General features: G+C 45.4%; 1 protein-coding gene across 7 annotated transcripts in view; it reads left to right on the top strand.

Annotated features, from left to right (window-relative positions):
- Positions 1 to 19,020, top strand: part of NR1H3 (nuclear receptor subfamily 1 group H member 3) — a 30,431-nt gene that overhangs the window by 990 nt on the left and 10,421 nt on the right. The window contains exons 1-4 of one of the 7 annotated variants that reach the window (XM_054827727.1): positions 443 to 610; positions 1,639 to 1,804; positions 12,550 to 12,661; positions 16,870 to 17,117. In XM_054827727.1, the coding sequence (XP_054683702.1) occupies positions 17,000 to 17,117 (118 nt within the window). In that variant the 5' untranslated portion in view covers positions 443 to 610; positions 1,639 to 1,804; positions 12,550 to 12,661; positions 16,870 to 16,999. Of the gene's footprint in view, positions 1 to 438; positions 611 to 1,638; positions 1,805 to 12,549; positions 12,662 to 16,869; positions 17,118 to 19,020 lie in introns of those variants that run through there. The other 6 variants (XM_054827725.1, XM_054827724.1, XM_054827726.1 and 3 more) reach the window with 6 other exon arrangements.

The raw sequence follows: 19,020 nt of genomic DNA, 5'->3' as shown, positions 1-19,020 counted from the left end.
TAACTTGCTCGTGCTGGAATGCTTAGCGAATTTAAATTAAAGTCATTCCGTATCTTCAGAAGAGCACGAACCCGTGTTGTTATTTTGCTGACGCGGTACCGCTGGGGCTCCTGGTGGGCGCAGGAAGGAAAAGGTCGTGCGTTGTTCCTGCGGGCACCTTGCACCTCTTCCTGCTGGCTTTGCGCCGCTCCTCCGAGGTGAGGTGAGGGCGGAGAGCCGGCAGCGGCTGAGGGGAAGCCGTGGGCACCGGCGGGCGCGGAGGAGCGCGGGACGAGGGCCTGACTCCGTCCGTGGCCGCGGTCTCAGCGACCCGCCATTCACCGCCGTGCAACTGCGCGTGACTCCCGGCGGCCTTCGCCTCCCGCCGGACCCACAGCGGGCGGGGCCGGGGGCGGGGCCGAGGGCGCCGGCCGGCGGGGGGGCGGGCGGCGCCTGCACGTGACTCGGGGCTGCGCTGCGCGTGACATCACTACAGCTCCGCCGCGGCGCTCCGCCGGGAATAGCGCCGGGCCCGGCCGCCCCTCCCGCCGGCGGTTCGGGCACCTGCGCCACGGGGGGCGGTCGGTGGCCGCCGCCGCCGCGCATTTCCGAAGAGCCGCGGGCCGCACCGGTAACTTTTCTCCTCGGCTCTGGCTGTGGTGGTGGGCGGGGGGGGGTGCCTCCTTCTCGCCGCCCGCGGGGCCGGCCCGGCCGCTCCGCGTGTCCGTGACTCACGGCGGGGGACGCGGACGCGCTCTCCCACCCCGCGGCTTTCCGGCCCCAGGGCCTGCACCGGCCCGAGCCGCGGCAGCGCTTCCTGGGACCCGGTGCCGGCGGCCCAGTGCCGCCCGCCCGTCCGCGTGGTGCTGCCGGCCGGGCCGGGCCGTACTGGAAGGTGCTGGAAGGAAGGACGGAGGGAAAGGAAGGCAGGCGGCGGCGGCCCGGCCCGCTGAGCCGCCCGAGGCCTGGCCGGGGTGCGGGCCGGGCTCCCCCGCGCCGTGGGTGGGAGCGGGTCGCTCTCTTGGCGTGTGGAGCCGAGCGCTGGCGGTCGGGGGTTGTTTGTGCTGCAGGCGGCGGCGGGGCCTGCCCTCTCGGGCTGGCGGTGGTTGCGCAGTCGCGCCGTTGGAGAGGGTCCCCCTGCTAAAGAGATCGGAGAATGGGCAGCCACAGCAGGTGGACGGGCCTAGCGAGTTAGAGCGGGCATTTAGGGAGGGGACATCAGTTGCTCGTGGCTGTTATCGTGCGTCCAAAGAGCCTGGATCTCTGTTTGCTGTCTCCAGAGATGCTGTCAGTGCAGCATGGAGGTGTTTACTTGCTTTATGGTAACTTGTTAGCTTTCCCCCTCCCTTGTCTCATCTGCTCAGCTCTGCATTTCTTGGTCTCTTTCACCTGTTGCATCCTGTCAACCCAGATTGCGAGCTTTCTGGGACTCAAACTTGTCTGCGCAGCTGTCAGTTTGTGTGGTGCTGTTAAAAGGTAACTTTGGTTAAATTGGTGATGACTCCAGATTGTGCCATTTTGCTGGCACTCGTGCAAAGGTCCACAGATCTGTCACAATAGGTACTTTGTTATGGGCCAGAAGCAAACTTTGGATTGTTGGTGAAAGACAAATACTTTATCTCCTGAAATTTCCTCCTCCCCTTTTCTTTTTTCCTAAAGGCACAGCTGGGCCCTTCACTGCAAGGCTTTTTTGAGGGAGTCTCCAACATGAGTCACGTTTCTGACTAACCATTTGGATCACTGCGTGTCAGCTGTTTCTGGCTATGACTGCAGGTTATGTTTGTCTGTAGGGAAGAGTCCTCTCAGCTCTGCTGCTGGTTCCAAGGTACGTGGAGTATCTGCTCTTCCCCAGGTGTCAGGGAGAAGGCTGTACCTGAGGACAGACAGAAGAAAAAGGAAAAGCTGGTTTTTACTTCCTTTAGTGAGTGGTGGGCTTGGTTTGTGGAGTAAGCGAGTCTTAATCAAAACATAAACCCCCTGCTGAGGCAGGAACAGAAAAAAATGTCTTTTAGTTAGGGAAGCGAATGTGGCTTGAAAATTTCAGCCAAGTGTTGCTGAGCTCAGTCATTCTTTCGGTTGTGGGAAGAGGGCACTGGACATGGTACGCATTGTGGAATTTGGCCTTGCCGCGCTTCTCTGCTATCTCACCTGTGGCACATTCACTGGAAGATTGCTGCTGCTTCAAGACTTGCCAGGGCAGACTGACTGTGTGGCTTCCTGCTGGAAATCTGGCACCGAGTTCAGTGATGTTTCTTTCTCATATGCGCGTACGCACGTGTATCCTTCTTCATATGGGAAGGCCAGCTTTTGCAGGAGAAGAGCAGGGGTAAAAATAATTAACAACCTTCATCCCTTGCCCCCAAAAAAAAGGTGGGGGAGGAATAAACCCAAACCAGCCTCAGGTAGGACAGAACATGGGTCATTGCGGAGCTGCTCGGGAGTTCTGTAGCTGCCGGGGGAAACCTGCAGCTACTTGTATTGTGAAGGGATGCAAGGAAAAGTACCATAGCAGGGACTATATATATAAAAATTGCCTAATCTGAAAAAAATAAGAAACAGGAAACTTTATCGCAGAATTAGTGTGTCCTGGCTGTGTGCCTTGGGTTACCGTCGTCGGTTGTTTCCAGTTACTGCTGCTGCAGCTCTCTGCGCCTTGTCAGCATGTTTCCTTTACCAGCTGGCTTGCACAGCCAGCAAGGAGGCAGGCAGAGGGTGTGCAGAGGAACAGGCGTGCAGCCGTACAAGTACAGAGCATGAATTTGCTGCCTTATCCTCATCTTACACCTGCAGGAAGAGTCATGTTTCCAGTGTGTTAAAGTGCATTTGATTGCTGTGACATTTTTTTTTTCCAAGAAAAGTGCTTTCTCTGGGATTAGTCCTCACAACTCAGTGCACTCATTCTGTGGTAAACAGAAGGATGATTTTTTTGCTGTTAAATGTTTGATCCAGTGGTGAGGGTCTCAGACCTCCAAAGTCATATCTCTCGTCATTAGATCTGGTCTGTGATTGTATGGCTATCAAAATTGACAGTTTTCAAAATTTTGAGTTTTGAATTTAAGGTCTTTCAGCGTTGCTGTTTTCCAGAAGTTGTGTTCCCATCTGCCCAAGGAAGAGTATAGAATATAATGTGCTTTGTCTTGAATAGGTTGAAGGGCGATCCTGCTTTCTGCTCTGGAAGCAGCTGCTGTGAAGGTCTCATTGTTGCAGATGTGTGGGTCTTTGCACGTTGAATAGGAAAGCTTATCAGATGTATGTCACTCTCCCTCCCTTCCCTCCCACCCACGAGTAATAAGATTCACAGACTTGACAATCGTGGAGAAAAATCCATGTTTCAGAACTGAGCCAAATCCTGTTATAGGTGTCCCTGCGTGGAGTTGGAACTAAATGATCTTTAAGGTTCCTTCCAACCCAAACTATTCTGTGGTTCTGTACAAAGATAACTTGTTTCATTGCGGGAAAATGTTCTGCTGGTCTGCAGTAGAATATGTTACCTTGTTTTCCTCACAGCCTAATAATTGAGGAAGGCAGCATCACGTTCTTTTGGCTGTGGAAACTGTCTCGGTGGGAAGGAACTTCATCTTGGGAGGGAATTCAGGGGAATGCTTCCTGCTGACAGGTGCAGGTCTGCATTTAGGCTGCAAACAGTTGAACTTGGTCATTAGATCATACTTCTGCTAATATACAAGTACAGTGTTTGACTTGACATTTTTGTTGCAGTTACTGCAGCTAGAAGCTGTATTGTAGTCAGTTTGGGTTTGAGAGATGTGCATAATATTGTTAAATTAGACGAGCCTGTCCATGTTCTAGCAGATCTTAAAAATGTCTCTATTAGGAGTGGTATGATGGGTTACTTTAGCACTCCTGTGTGGTTTTTGTTCTGTGACTTCCTGCTCAGGACAAAATACCTTTTTTTCCATTTCTGGAGCATGGACAAATTAATTTCTTGTGTCCTCACTAAAAAGGAGACACCCCTGGAGCCAGTGTAGCTTGCACTTTCAGATCTGGAGATCTCAAAAACAGATTTCCTGTAAAGCAAAATTACTTGCTTTATTGAGTGTCAAAAAGAAAATGTTAAGGTAATACTCAATTTTGGTATAATTTCATAAATTGCTTTGAAGTATATACTGTCAAGCTTTTAAGTATCTTATCCGGTGAGGGGAAAGGCTAATAAGGGCTAGTGCACAGCAGAGCACTGCAGACCTTCCAGTATGTTTAAGGGAGGGGAAAAAATAAATGTTTATTCAGTGGAAAGTTGATGAAGAAATGAAGAGATCAATGTTAGAGAATGGGAAATCTAATTCTTGTTGCGAACAGACCAAAACTAGTGTCTGTAGGATGAAGTAGGAGAGGTATTTCATGGGATGTGAGGATTGGAGCGGTTTAAAAGCTGTGCTGCAGAGTCTGGTTGTATTGTGTACACGTAGAAACCTCTCTGAGATGTAAATAGATCTTAGGTGAGTATCAGACTGATTGCTAAAGCAGATGACTGACAAGAGAGTAGGTGTCTCCTGGCACGTAAGGCTTTATAGTTTGTTTTAAGGTTTTAAAAAAATATTGGCAAATGTGCTTGTAAAAATTCTTGAAACAAACTGGGCATGGAAGTTGTATCCTTTCTCCCCCCCAGAGAGAGGTGCAGTCCTGGCCCACTGGTCCTACCGCAACTAGGAAACAAACAAGGTTAATTTGTTTAAATCAAGGCTTCCCACTTGCTGATTTAAATCATGATTAAAGTTGGTGATTCAGATAATTCATCTAAGCTTTGTTTTGCATTTGATACTTTCTTAAGAGGAAGGTTTATTCTAATTGGTTAGGCTCATCTATTACTACTTCTTGCTAAACAGGACGATACAGTGTATCTACATACACCCATTTATGCTATTCTATCACAGTAAATGTTTACATTATTTGTATTTACTAGGTGAATAATTTCCTTCCTCGTGATTTCTACAAAACTGCATTTGAATAAAAAAGTCAAATATGTACTTTTTTATAATTAGACTATAATAATGCAAATTACGCACTGGATATGTAAGAGAAAATATTGCTGGAGTGTGTGCTGCTAAGACTGACTTATTTTAACAGGGTAGTGTTATCTGTACTTGGCAAAATGAACTGCTTGTTTTTGGTCATTGTGTCCTTCCAGATCTTAGAATGAACATAACTCATCCTCCCTTGTCTTGTTTTTACTCAGAGATTGGAAAAGAGAAACACCTCCCCTGCATTTCAGCCTGCCTCCCTCTACTTTGAGTGAACTGATTTAATAAGCAAATAGAAGAAGCTAATCTTTTTGCCTTTTTAAGAAAGGTTTGTTTGATACTTCAGTGGATTCTGATTCTGCAGAATTAGTGACTTTCTGGAGTTTAGGAATTACACTCTTTAAACATTCTCCAGCAGCCGTGTGCTGCTTGGGTAGGGTGGGTGTGTGTTTAAATGATTGTTTTAGGCTTTATCATAAATTGTCATTAACTTAGAAAATAAATTGAATGAGTGTAACTTTGAAAAAAATGCGTGTAAAATCCATTTGAAGGAAAATGTTTGGAATTAAAAATAGTCTATCTAGGCCCCTTATGAAACAAGGACAGAGGTAGGCTTCTGCAACAGCTCCATAGTGTGTCTGGTTGCCAGGGTCATACATGCAGAAATGTGCCAGCCCCCAAAGGATTCCACATGCCATGCCAGTGAATCTTCCTGGAGGATTTTACACAGTCATGCTGTCAGAGATGCACATGTAGTGGCTTCTTGAGCACCTACCAGCAGGAACCCACGTGCAAATGTTGGTGGGCACATGAAGTTGCACTGGAACAGCCTTGGAGACCTGCTGTGATGGCGCTTGCCTTGACATGTGTGCACAGAGTCCTGGGGCCACCCGCGTGCTTCAGCTTGCGTGTGTACTGTCACCAAGGCAGGATAGCTCACCCAGCTGTGTGCTCCGAGAGCAGAAGGAGAAGCTGTCACCTTGCCTTCACATACCAACTTTGTGATTCTGGTCAGCTGATTGACTGCTTCCCACCCGTGGCTGTTGCCTGCAGGAGAGGAATAATATTCTGGTTTCTATGAGAGGGCCAGGGAGAAGTTAAAAAGGCGGCTTCTGTGTTTACAGCTGGTGAGGGGGACAGATTTGCACGTATCCACAGGTCTGGGCAGGAATCCCTAGGCATACGATTTAAGATCCATATAGCATGCAGACAGGCAAGGTTGCACTGCTAGACCTTTATGAAAGGTGTCAGACTCCCTTCCTTAGCAAAGGAGGAGGGAACTTCTGTTGTGGCGAGTGTTTTGAAACATAAAATACTGATAAACATAAATTGTATATCGTAGCTTCTGTTATTTAGGAGTGTCTGAGAAGAGGGGACTTAACTTTCTGGGCCATATGGGACTGAAGAAAAATTTTCACTTGGTCTCCAGAAAGCTCCCAAGTTGCTGTCTGTTTTCCTAGAAACAACAGGAGTGGAGAAAGCAGAAACTTTTGCCTGAAGAAAACACGGATTTTCTCCCTATCACCTGCACTTTGAGGGCATTTTCTATCATGCTGCTTTTAAGCAGCAGGCTGGGAGTAAAGATTGAAGAAAACACAAGAGGAGACTGTAGACTTTGTCCTCCTTTGTTTCAGTATCCTCTCCAACTGCTACTCCCTGATACTTGCTCTGGGTGGTGCCTTCAGCAGCGTCCCAGAATCGGCGGGCCATCCCCACCCTTCTCCCTTGATACAAGGATCAAAATAAGAAATCCAGCCACCTGTTGGCTTAGCCCCATTGCCCGCTCCCACACACTCGTACACGTGCTCGCATTTTCTAGCACTGATCTCGGGTTCACAATGATTTCTGAGAAGTCAGGTGATAGGAGCTCTCTGGCAATGTAATGTTTGCTTGCTTGCTTCATGCAGACCCTGCTGGAGCGTCAGTCTTTGCAGAACCACTGGCAACTGGTTTGTCTGTGGGTTGTCCGTGATGGTTTCATTCTCCTGGTGGGGCTGCACTGGAGCTGGGAACAGAGCGGGCTCCTTGCAGCATGTTGCTTGTGACAAATCCCGACAATCCGATGTTTACATTCTTTTGCTTTTTTCTGTTAGAGCCTTTGTGCACTTTCAATCTGGGCTGTGTTATTTGGGCAATAGAAAAGCATTTCTCTGTAAGCACCTCCGATCGCTTTGTGCCTTGTTGGGGCTCTTTCTGGATAGATGAGGGTGAGACCTCCTGGGTGCTTGGAGATAACCTGTGAGGAGAGTCGGTGGTTCTGGTTTCTCATCTGGTGGGTGTGCCGTGAGTGCAGCCATTTCACTGGCTGGTGTTTGAGCAGTGGACTCTGTCCGGCTCTGGACTGTTTTCCAGCTGAGTATTTGTGGTGATGTCAGGCAGTGTGAGAAGGGAACATGACTTGGCAGGACAAAGCCTGCAGAAAGTTCAGCTCCACATTTGGCCAAGAGCCTCCGAGGGAATGAGATCTACACACACATTCTGCTACACAGCCTGTCACACGCCCTCTCACATGCTCCCTTCCTGTCACACAGATCCTCTTTCTCTCATTTTCAGACCTTTAACCCTTCCCTCTTAGCTTTCATGCTCTGGGTTTATAAAAACCAAAAAGCTCCCTCCTTATTTTGCTGTTATTGTACCTTCTGAGTGTTTAGTTGCAGTGACCCCCCAAAGCAGAAATAGACCACACAGGCCAGGATCCAGAATAGCAAAGTCAAAAGCAGGGCAAGTTTACTTTGCAAGAGAGCTCTTAGTAGTCCTTTAATCTGACCAGTCTTCACTATGTTTGTTGGCAGCTCTTCTGATCTCTTTTCTTGTTCTGCTGCAGTCTTCTGGCTGATCTAGGTTTGGATAGGTACATCTGGTGCAGAGTGGGAACCCCTGCCTCTCTTCTCCTGTTCTTCTAAGACCAATGTTAGCAAAACCTGCCAAAATATATTCTGGTAGTGGATGAGCAGGGAATAGACTAACAGTCAAGCTTACTTTGAAGCAATTTAAAACTCCATTCTAGCATCCCTCTGATGAGTTCTTTATATGGGCATTTCTGTCGTACTGTCATTTCTTCCTGACCTCTGTGCTACATCTAGGGATGATATTTCTGTGAATGGGAATCGGTACTTTTCCCCCACTGCCCTTAAGGGAATATCAATGAGTTTCCTGCCTGTTTTGCAATCCAGTACTGTATTTCTGTTTTGCCTGTGAGCAGTAGTATTTGTTTTGATTGATGCTTTTAGGTGGGATGGTGCTTGGATACTAAGTGCTATATAGATACATTATGAAGAGGCTGTTTCCCAGAAACAATGCTGTTTCAGTTATGGTGATGCACAGCATATTGATGAAAGTACTCTTGGGGTGGGAGGAAAGAGGGAAATCAGAAAAGTGAACAATTATACTGTAAACAGCCCTCTCCTTTATTCTGTTCTTTCCTCTTTTGCCTCTTAATCTTCATGTTCTTTTATTTCATAGCTGCTAGAGGGTGGACAAGACCAGTTTGAAAGAGAAGGTGGTCTGGACAAGGGTCTAAGAGTTAAGGGCTTTTAAATTCTCTTCCTGGCTTTGCTGTGATATATCCTATAGCTTTACTTGTCCTCGGTCATCTTGTCTTCCTGGTAAAATATTGCAGCTGCTTCTTCTGCTTCTTACTGCTGTTACTTGTTTTAGTAGGAGTGCAGTACTGGCAGTGGATTGGACCGTGTTCCTGTTCAGAGGAGCCAGCAGCAGTTTGGGATGCTGATGTTGAAGAGATGGGCTGAGACAGCCTGGGGAGCTGAGCAGATTTCCCTTTCCTGATGCCAGCTGATAAAGGCACTTGGCTAGAATAGGCATGGATCATAAAATGTTATTCCCTGACTGCATAGTTTAGTGTAGATGAAATTATTTTTAAGGAAACAATCTGGTAAACAGTATGTTGTGTGATTATTTATTATAATTTTCTACATGCAGAAAAAAGGTCTGCAGCGCTCTTTTCTAGGCATAATCTAGCTGGTTCTCTTAGTGCTTACAGACAAGGTTTAACCCTTTTCCCTGGCATCTCCGCTATCAGGATGTTATTTTGGTTATTAATTCTTGCTTCTTTCTTTCTTTCTTTTTTTTTTTAAGTTCTGATCTCTTGCTTCAGTTTGGAGATGACATTGGGATGACATCTTAAATCTGCCATGAGTCAGACTTGTGTTCCCTGAAGCAAGGCTGTAACATCTGTGGGACTGAGGGTCATAAAGGAGGAACGTAGGATCCAAGGCAGAGTTTTCTTTTGTTCTGTAATGTGGCACCCCCGTGAAAGTCCACAATGATTGAAGAGAGGCTTCTCTCATGTGCAAGCCCTATTTAAAAAAACCCAGCCTTTTGAACCTAGCCGATGACCTGCCACTGTGCATAGATGTATAAGAGCTGATCAGCAGCAAGAACATTTAGCTGCAAACTTTTCAACTTTAATTTCCCAAAGCAAGGTCCTGCTAGTTAGCAGATTATTTTGAAGTTTTATAGGTTGTTTGAACACTTTTCATGGTTGAATTTATTCTTTTGTGCATATTTGTGTCTGTCTGTTGGCATGGTTAGAAGAGTGAAAAAATGACACCATTAGTCAATACAGGGGCCCTAGGAAGAAAAACACGCAAACCAAAACCACCTTTGCATTAGCTACATTTACATGTGCAAGGGAAAAAAAGACTTACTGGTAGGATAGCTTAATTTGCTTGGGGAAATTGTGGGTGGCACTGACAAAAGAATGCTGTTGCCATTTTGAAGTGAGTTTCCGTACGGACAGTTCGCTATTATAGCTGATGCTGACAAACCTATTCTGTAGACAAGGCTCCAGGCTGGATCCTCTCCCTTCCCCTTCTTCCCAAGAAGTGGCAGAGAGCTGCCCTTTGCTCCTCTGTTAGCTGGAGGGGGCAGCTGCTCTCCTTTGTGTGTTTCATCCTCCTGGGAGGAACACAGATGGCATTTTTCCTGTTGGATGCCCCTGTCAAAGCCTCAGCTGTGCTTCCTGCCATCTGAAGGTTGGTGTTGATAGCGGTGTGGAGTTGTCGATGAGCTGGATTCTCAGCCAGACGTGGGAGATTGTTGCAGTTCAGCTACAAACGGCAAGTTCTGCTCATGTTTGTCCCAGCAGTGCTGCAGAAGTTCACGTTGGTCTGCTACTGTAACATTTTCCTTGCTGTAACCCAGTGCATGCCCTAGGTTTTGTCATTCATGAGGTGGTTGTACTCTAGGTTAGCCAAAAGCTTGAAAGCTGAGGTGATGGTAGAAAGGACTGGAGCTTTGTTACCCAGACCTGGCTTGTGCAGTTTTCCAGAGTTCAAGGGAACTTGTGTCAATGGCCTTTAAAGGAATTTCATGGCAGCAAGGTGGCCACATCACTCCTGATATCACCTGTTATTTGTTTCCAGTTCATTAACCAGGGAAAAGTCTATCCTCTCTTACCATCATCTCCTCTCTCTTTGCCTCTCTTTCCCTCTCCCTTTGTCAGAGGGACTGATGCTTCCATGCAAACAGGAAGAGAGGCGAGAGCAGCCCTGTGTGCCATGTGAATGAACTCCAGTAACCTCATCTCCTTTCTCCTCCTTTCAGTTGCAGGACCAAGGGCATCTGGCAGTTGGGAGGGAGGAAACAGAAAGACACAACCCATTTCAGGATCTAACCCACCCTGAAAGCAGTCACACGTATAATCTCTTTTCCTCTTGCTCCTTGTGTTGACATGGCACTCTTTGATCAGGCAGAAACCACGAGGTGAAGCCAAGGGCAAACCCAAAACCTCAGCCTTTGACAGGCAAGGAGTAATGAGAGGCAGGTGAGAGGGGAGGGAGCATCTCCTCCTGGATGAGGCATGCGAACAGGAGAGCTGACTTCTTGCAAAACAATTACTGTTGGGGTGAGGAGTTCCTTTGCAGAGCTTGTAGGTTCTTGGGTGGGACTGGAGACAGCGCATTCTGTCTTCATCTGATGTACAATTTGGGAAGCCCTGTTCCCAAAACAAGGGGATCCACAGGCTGTGTAGGAAAGAAACAAATCCTGTGCTCTGAGGATCATAGACAAGGAGTTTGGTTGGGGTTTTTTATGTGGAGCAAAGCAAAAGTACTTTGAACTGATTCTGCCCTGAATTATTGCATTGTTTGGTAGTACAGTTGTGCCTTATGATCCTAATTCACTTTGCTAACCAATTTGTTCAGTGGAGAGAGACTTTTGTTTCAGTCCTATATTCATTCTCACCCAAGGTAGGTTGGAACTGGCTTGGAATTTCTGTCACTGCTGTTGTTTATTTATAATAGCATATTCAGTGGGTCAAGAGTGTCTAAGTTGTATTTGGTTCAGATTCAGAAATGTCTGCAGACCTCTTTGCATTTCTGCTGTAATATAATGTCTAATTTTGGAAGGAAAATCATGGAGACTGCCCTCCAGTCTCCCAAAATTCACCTTTAGGGTGTTTTTCTATAATAGCCTGACTTTCCCTTCCTCTGTTTCCTTCTATTCCTTATAGGCATACCATCTTTCAGAATTATGCCTTTGATCCTGCTGTACGCCATCATTACACCTTCCTGCTTTTCTTCCCAGTACTCTTTCAACCAAGTGGCTCACGTTTGTTTATTTTAATCTGTTCAGTTGTTAGTCATTTTTGCTGTTGTTCCATTAACTCTGCCATGGCATCCGTACCTAACCTGGGTAGGAGACTGCACGCTGTGTGTTGAGACCAGACTAAAGCCAAAGGAGATCTTCATAATGAGAGCTGGATGCTGCATTGAGAACCTGATCAAGCTCAGGGATGCACCAGTTCAAAGGAAGAGACAAATACATGGACAAAGGCTGTGCCAGAAATCAGCAAAATCATGGGTAATAAAGGAGTTAGTCAGTAGCAGGAGTAAAAGCCAAAGTGGGGGGTACCTTTCAAACTCCAAGCTAGAGAGGCAAAGGTAGGAATAAGACCCTTAACTTGAGGCAAGAAACCAGAATGCAGCTGCCCATCCCTGAGGAGCAGGCCATGCAACCAGGAGTGACTAGTAGGACTCTTTTGCATAGTTGGCAGAGGTAGCAACAACTTGCAAGGCTTACAGGCCACTGCTGCATGCTTGGGCAGCTGCTCACGGTCAGCTGAAGCTTAGCTCGACAGCAAATGAAAGCAATCAAGAGGCTGTAGCGCTTTTTTTTTATCAGTTTGGGACTGACAGTGGCTTGCAGACTCCTTCCAGTGGTTGTCTTTATGCTTCTGAGAGATCAAATTGGATAATGCGATTTCAAACCGTGTCCCGGCAGCCCTCTGTAGGGAGGGATTTACAGTGGGGCCCCAGAGCTAGTCTCCGTTCCCTGAGAGTTACAGAACAGTTCTTTCTGTTCTTTGTAAACGTACTGTTCAAAATCATTCTTTATGCTATCCTGTTGCACTGCTTTGTGCACCTTGCATTTTCATGGTTTGTCCCTCCCATTGACAATCTGTAGTTGATTATTTTTCCTCGTGAGTTTTAACAGTTTTCACATGTAATATTACTTCATTTTCAAAGTGACAGATTTGCGTAGGATTCTTTTTCTTCCCCAAAAGGTAAAAGTGTCTCTTTCAACTTTTTCTTAATTGAAACCTGTTCTACGTATACTTTTGCACCACCTGCAGACCTATTAGCTGCTCCAGCATTTCTTGAGAAATGTGATGATGCAGAGGGAAGGAAGAGGAATGAGCCAACATGACCTGGGAATAACCTTTGTTCCTCTGAGACAGCTACAAGGTAGTACCAAATTCCTTGGGGAGGTTTGTGAAAATACTCTGGCTGCTACAGCAGAAATGATATAGGCAGAGCATTAGCTTACAAAATATTGGTTACTCCTTATGAAAGGATTGGAACAGTGGTGTCTCCCAAGGGGCTTAGTTCTGTGCTGGTGCTGTAGAGTCCTGTGAAATGTCAGTCCAACAGTTTTTGTTTTCTTGGCCAATGAGATCTGCAGCCAACTTTTGATACCCGAGGTAGCATCACCACTGTGCGATTTGTGCATTTAAATTTCATCAGAGACCCTTATGCACTGTTGTGAGCCCAGCTTTCAGAGGTAGATTCAGATTGAGCACTGGCACTTGTATTGCATGTGAGAACGCATTTAGAAGTCAAAATGCCAAATTATATCCCTGCCTTAGGTACCTCTGAAAGATAGCCCTTCCTGTCAGATGCATTTGTTCACCAACAGCCTGTTAGGCCCATGCACAAAGGCACGATCCTGTTGACATACAGCTGCGTGATGCATGAACACAGTCATGTTAATGTATGTATACAAATGTAAGGTGTCTTCTGCTGATGCTGACGTGCTGCAGAGTGCACACTTGTGATTCACTACAGAACTGAAACATAACCATATATTTTCCCTTGGCAGAAGGCTGTAGGATTTTGTAATTTACAGGACAAGGACTCTGACCAGTAAATCCTGTTTTGAAAAATCCCGGAGACTTGCACAAACTTCCTAAAAAGCTCCCGCTTGCTCTGACCGTCCAGTATTTGGAGGTAAAGGGCTCGTCATGCTATTCCTCTGATTATTCCTGCACTCCACAGTACAGTTTCTTCAGAGATGTACTTGTGTCTGGTCTGGTTCCTGATCCTTGAGCTTCTCACAGAAAGCACCAAATGAGGAATACCAGGAAGAGGACAGACCTGTTTTGCAGAAGTGCCACAGTAACTACATCTGGCTTGTGTGGTTTCTGTATGTGCTGTGCTGGCCAATGCCATCTCCTTCACTTGTCCTTAATGAATGTGGGACAGAAATTAGGCATATTCTGCAGCTTTGTGTCCGTTGATGACAGGTCAGATCAAACACTTCCAGAAGAGTGGATCCGTGCTTCAGCTGGGTTTGGAAGAGGACTCATCTGAGGGAATGGGATGAGATGAGACTGTTGCTGGAGGAAGTGATGGATGTTTCTGGCACTTAGCATGAGGTGCAAGGGCCAGGGCTGCCACCTCTAGTCTCTGTTAACAGTACTTTCTGTTGCAAGATCTGGAGACCATTGGTGTCTGAGTTGTTCTGTTTTCTCAGGAAAGAAAGAGAGAGGGAAGAGATGGGGTAAGACGAAGCTGGTGGCAACACATTTCAGAAGTCTTTAGTGTCTCATTTGAGACATGGATGGCAAGGGCTGGCAGAAAATTGTTTCCCTTAGCCTTTCATCTATATGTGCTTCCTCACCACAGTATGTCTGCTCATCAGGTTCCTCTGTTGTAGGCGCTGCATTAGAGAGAAGTGATTGCTTCATCTTTTGTCGCTTGGCCAGTTCAAAACTAACAGAGTTGAGACAGACAGTGGGAGGCAGCACAGCAGATTATGTCAAGAAGACAGCGTTCCCTCTCGCAGTTATGGCTTGCATCACCCTTCTACTTTTTTTAGTTGAAACAATGGTGTAAATCAGAAGATGTGGCCTAGTCATACAGCCTCTCACTTATGTGGCTGTGGGGAAATGCTAGTTTGGGTTTCTTTACCTAGCACCTGCTGCTGTTTGTAGGTCAGTTTTCCATAGCCTGCAACTGTTACTAGATCTACAAAACTAAAAAGTGCTGTGTCTTAGGAGCAGAGAAGACAAGAGGCCTCTCCTATCTGCACTGTTCTGTTTTGGGTAGGCCGAAGGCTGGCGCACGAAGAAGGAATGTGTGGGTTGGTTTTACAGCACAAAGATAGTGGCCGATGTGCCTTACCCCTTGCCAAGTCCTGGGTGTGCACATGGGTTTATACTCCCCTCCCTGCTGGTAGCTGCAGACTTCTCAGACATTGCTAGGAAGTCTGCAGTCTCTTAGAAACTCCCCTTTGGGCTGCAGATGTCCTGCTGACAGCAAGTTTTGCTCTTGCAATGTCAAGTCATGGTTGTGTAGATGACACAGTTTTGAAATCCCTTCAGGCTGTACCCTCCTCTTTAGCTTTCCGGAATACATCGCAGTCATGGCTGGGATGCAGCAAGACTGGATCACTGAACTGGAGGCAGTGGGGCCTAAGCACTGTCACTCAGTCCCTCAGCTGGGGGATCAAACTCTTCCTTTGAAAAATTACTGCGGTACTGCTGCCAGTGATTCATTCTGCACGGTAATTAATGTTTGAGTGAGTCTTCTGCATGGTTTAAAGGAATGTGGGGATGCACTGAGGCAGTGCACTTAGTTTTCTTGTTTCGTGCCCAAACATGTCCAGAGACATCTGATATCAGCATCAGTGAGGAGTTTACATGGGACTAGCAATACAAGTTGGGTTTGGGTTTGCTTCAGTGAAGTTCGTGTCTCCATCTGATGCTCTGTGCCTTTCCACAAGGCTTTCAGTTGGTGCAGGATTGACTGTAAGACTTTTAAAAAAGTTGGTTGTGATAGCCACGTTGTTTCTTTGAGGACTCTGAGTCCCTTTGAATTGGTTGCAAATCACATCAGTTAGGTTGTAGTCTCACACAACAGGGCTTCTTCCTTTCTGTGGCTTTGAGTTTCGTACTTGCCACCACTGCTTTTTATCCTAGATAGTCCACTTCTCCAGTGATTCAGTGGCTGCCTGCACCAAAGGGGAGGGAGCTCTGATTTCCTTATACAGTCTGAGGCTGTGTTTACAAAGGTCACGTGAATTAATATGCCCTGTGGTTTTTAACACCTGCATCTATTATCTGCCACAGTGTGATGAGAGATGGCAGGAGTTCAGCAGGCTTGACAGTATGACTGCATTTATACTTGATGACTATTTCAGAGTGCTGGGGGGGTGGTGTGGTTCGTGGAAGCATTGCTTTCATCTTTGCCTTTGGCATTCTAATGAAAGTTGCATGATCTGGTCCAGATACCTAGGAGGGAAGAAGGGACTTGGGACTGTGGTCCTCTGCCTCTTCCCAGTCAGCACTGCAGTGTGTGAGGCATGCCCCTGCTTACCTGATGCTTTTGTATCTGGGCTGCTGCACAACTTTCTGTCACCTCCTGTCTTTCAGAGAATGGCAGACTTCCAGTCCTGAACTCAATCACTCAAGTTAAACTGGTACAGGCCTTTAATGCAGTTGCTTTTAAAATCAGTTAATCCCTTTAGCTTGCATTGGTAAATCACTGAGTTAAGATCAACTGATCAAATGCATGTTCAATGAGATCAGGGGTGTTCACATTAGCAGTTTGCATCAGTTTTACTAGGTCTGCGCACTCAAACCAGTAAGGCTTTTTTTTTTTTTTTGATGCAGGTGGGGCTTTTTGGAAAAAGTGATTGGATTCGCTTTTCAGTTTCTGTAGTGGAGTTAGTGCTGTATGATAAAGATACTATTCAATATGGTTTCCAGGTTCCAGAAGAGGGTATCCTCACAAGGTTGGTGGGGAATCTATTTCCTGAGAGTGGCATAATGGTCATTTCCCATAGATATGATGCTGGCTTTCAATTTCTTGCTGTAGATGAGGGGAGGATTTGTCATCTTCATCTTTGCTACATCATTGATCTTTGGCTGCTGATATTCATAGGGAAATTCAGCGTCTTGTAGTCTTTGATAAATCATGGTATCAAAATTGTCTTTCACAATTTTCTGTGCGCTCTGCAGTACATGCCACAAAATCCAGAGCAGCTGCCAGCAGTAGGCTGTTTGTTACTGGAAGCTTTAACAAAGGCCACCAGTTGTAAAGTCTGGAATTTCCTTCTTACACACTTGGAGAGGTCAGGGCTGAAGTCCCCTGGTGGCGGTAGCAGTAATGAAGACTTGTCCTGCTTTGATAAATATTTTGGCAATAAAAAGACAGTTTTGCACCTGGGCATGCTAATCTTGTATCTTTTACCACAGCTTGTTAAAACATTGTGTTTCAAGAGCATAAACATTGATAAAAGAAAGTTAATTGTCCCTTTTAATAAATAAGGAAACAAAATCTTGAAGCTTGCTTGTGATGCAGCTTGTAATAGATTTTGGGAGTTAACAGCTTCAGTAGTTGAACTCTTGCCTCTTTTGCATCAGTTGTGGTTTTTTTTTTTTTCTCCACAGGTACTTCCCTTCTGACTTTGAGTAGCAGAGAGAAACTAAAGACCCTGAAGAAGGACGCCTGCAGCCCCTTGCTCGGCAGTAACAATGCTGCAGCGATGAGATTATAGTGAGCCCTTCCTGTGTGGCCTCCATGGGTCCCACTCAACTCAGCACACAGGATCATGGGAAGAGGGTGGCAAGTGTATTTGAGATGGAGGAGGAAGGGCTTTCGCTCTTCCCTGGCTCAGAGAACCCCCCTGAGCAAGCAGGTATGGAAAAATTCTTACTAAATCCATGCAAGCTAAAGACTAGCCATTCTTTCAGCTGCAAGCAGAATTGACGCTTGGCAAAATTTTAGGGTGAATTCTGCTGTGCTTGAGACACCCAGAGAGAATGCCTGAGAACAGAATCAGCCAAAGATGACTGGGTTTATCCAGGTGATAAATGCATTGAATATTTTGCTTATTTGAGCTTCTAGACGCTAGGTCTGTGGCAGTAAAATAAATTTCTTTTTGTCAGCCTTATCAAAAGCTGCTGAACAATAAAGCTTTTACTACAGGTGACAATTCAACAAGGATTAGTGATGCAAAGAAATAATAGGTTCTTGCAGATTCATATAATGGAAAGACAGTAGCAGTTTCATCTACATGTTTCTTTTTCCAGAATGTATATATCCACAATAATGAAGCATATCATGCCATGATAGTATGAGGCTACTAGGCATAAAAAAGAAGACGGGAAGCAGAATCAAACTTAGAGCAGTCTGCCACAAAGAACTGAGGTTAAAAAAGTATCAGGAAATAGAATTGAGATTTTGCTGTTATAATTGCTGCTGGCACACACAATCCTATGCTTTTGAACTGTAAAAAGACGTAGTATAACATCTCTGGACAGGTAACAGGGGAAAAAAGGAAAGCACAAGTAAGGTGTCCAGTATAGTATCAGCAACTTAATGAAAGTATGACAAATAAGTGTATTTGTTGAACAGTGAGGCAATGGGCAATCCCTGATATAAAAAGAAGAGGTGATTTGAACATTGAACTAGGACTCATCAGTAGAGTAGAAACAAAGAGAGTAGTTGAAAGGTAAAGAGATATTATCCAATAAAAGTCCTTAAAACAGATTTGAGGACAAGAAGAGAAAACAATTTATAAATGCCTTACAAAAATGCAAGAAAAAAAGCCACAATATGTGGAAAAAAATAGGCCTCAGCCCTATTGCGTTCCTCAAACACACTTATTTTCTAAGAACTTGTGGAATACAACCAAAGGGGGAGGACCCTAATGAGAGCTAAAGGTGCAGAGACAGCATTCACATTTTATACATCTCAAATTATTTCTGTGTTATCTTTGACTACAGAAAATGACAATAATAAGCTATATAACTAAAATGGTTAGAGTTCAGAGGTGGAAAATAATTTGCATAGATCAAAGTATAAGCCTATCTGTCTGAATAAAACAGTCATAGGAATGGTAATCAGATGTTTATGTAACTTCTTGAAGACAGCTAAGAAATCCACAAGACGGACAGATCCGTCTTGTGGAAGTCATTGGATTACTCTCCTGTCCCTCAGAAACATATGGACATCATCTGAGGCTTCTGCAAAGTTACTAATACCAGTTAACATATATGCAATAGCAGACTAAGTAATTTGAAATAACTGTAGGCATTGCATAATTTCCTCTTGGTAACTGATTATGTGAAGAGAAATACAGTAGAAAAAGAGAGGGGAATATTGAGGACTTAACCTTTCTGATGATGTTTTCCTGCTGTCCAATCTGCAATGAGAAGTGCAGGCCAAAATGAGTGACCTCCAGACCTTTGTAAAGTCAATGGGACTGAAAATCAGCACCAAGATACTTAAGACCGTGAAAACCAATATGTAGTGAAGACAACTAATAATATTTGCTGAGACTGACCTAAAACCATTTCAGGAATTCAAGCAGAATAGTAAGTACAACTGAGAGCAAAGATAGAAGTATTAGAACCATATGTACGAAAATGAGATATGCCATTGTAACTCTGATGCTGATCAGGAAATGCAGCCACCTTGTCCTGCAAACCAATCCCTATAAATTAACTCCACTGTAAAGGTTTTTCAGGCATATCTAAACAAAATCTGAAGACTTACCAAGATAGGCTGTTTGTAATCTTTATGAACAGCTGCCATAG

This window comes from Grus americana, chromosome 5 (genome assembly GCF_028858705.1).
Source record: "Grus americana isolate bGruAme1 chromosome 5, bGruAme1.mat, whole genome shotgun sequence".
NCBI classification, from domain to species: domain Eukaryota; kingdom Metazoa; phylum Chordata; class Aves; order Gruiformes; family Gruidae; genus Grus; species Grus americana.
The sequence above is the reverse complement of the archived record's forward strand: the minus strand, read 5'-3'. Positions and strand labels throughout refer to the sequence as shown.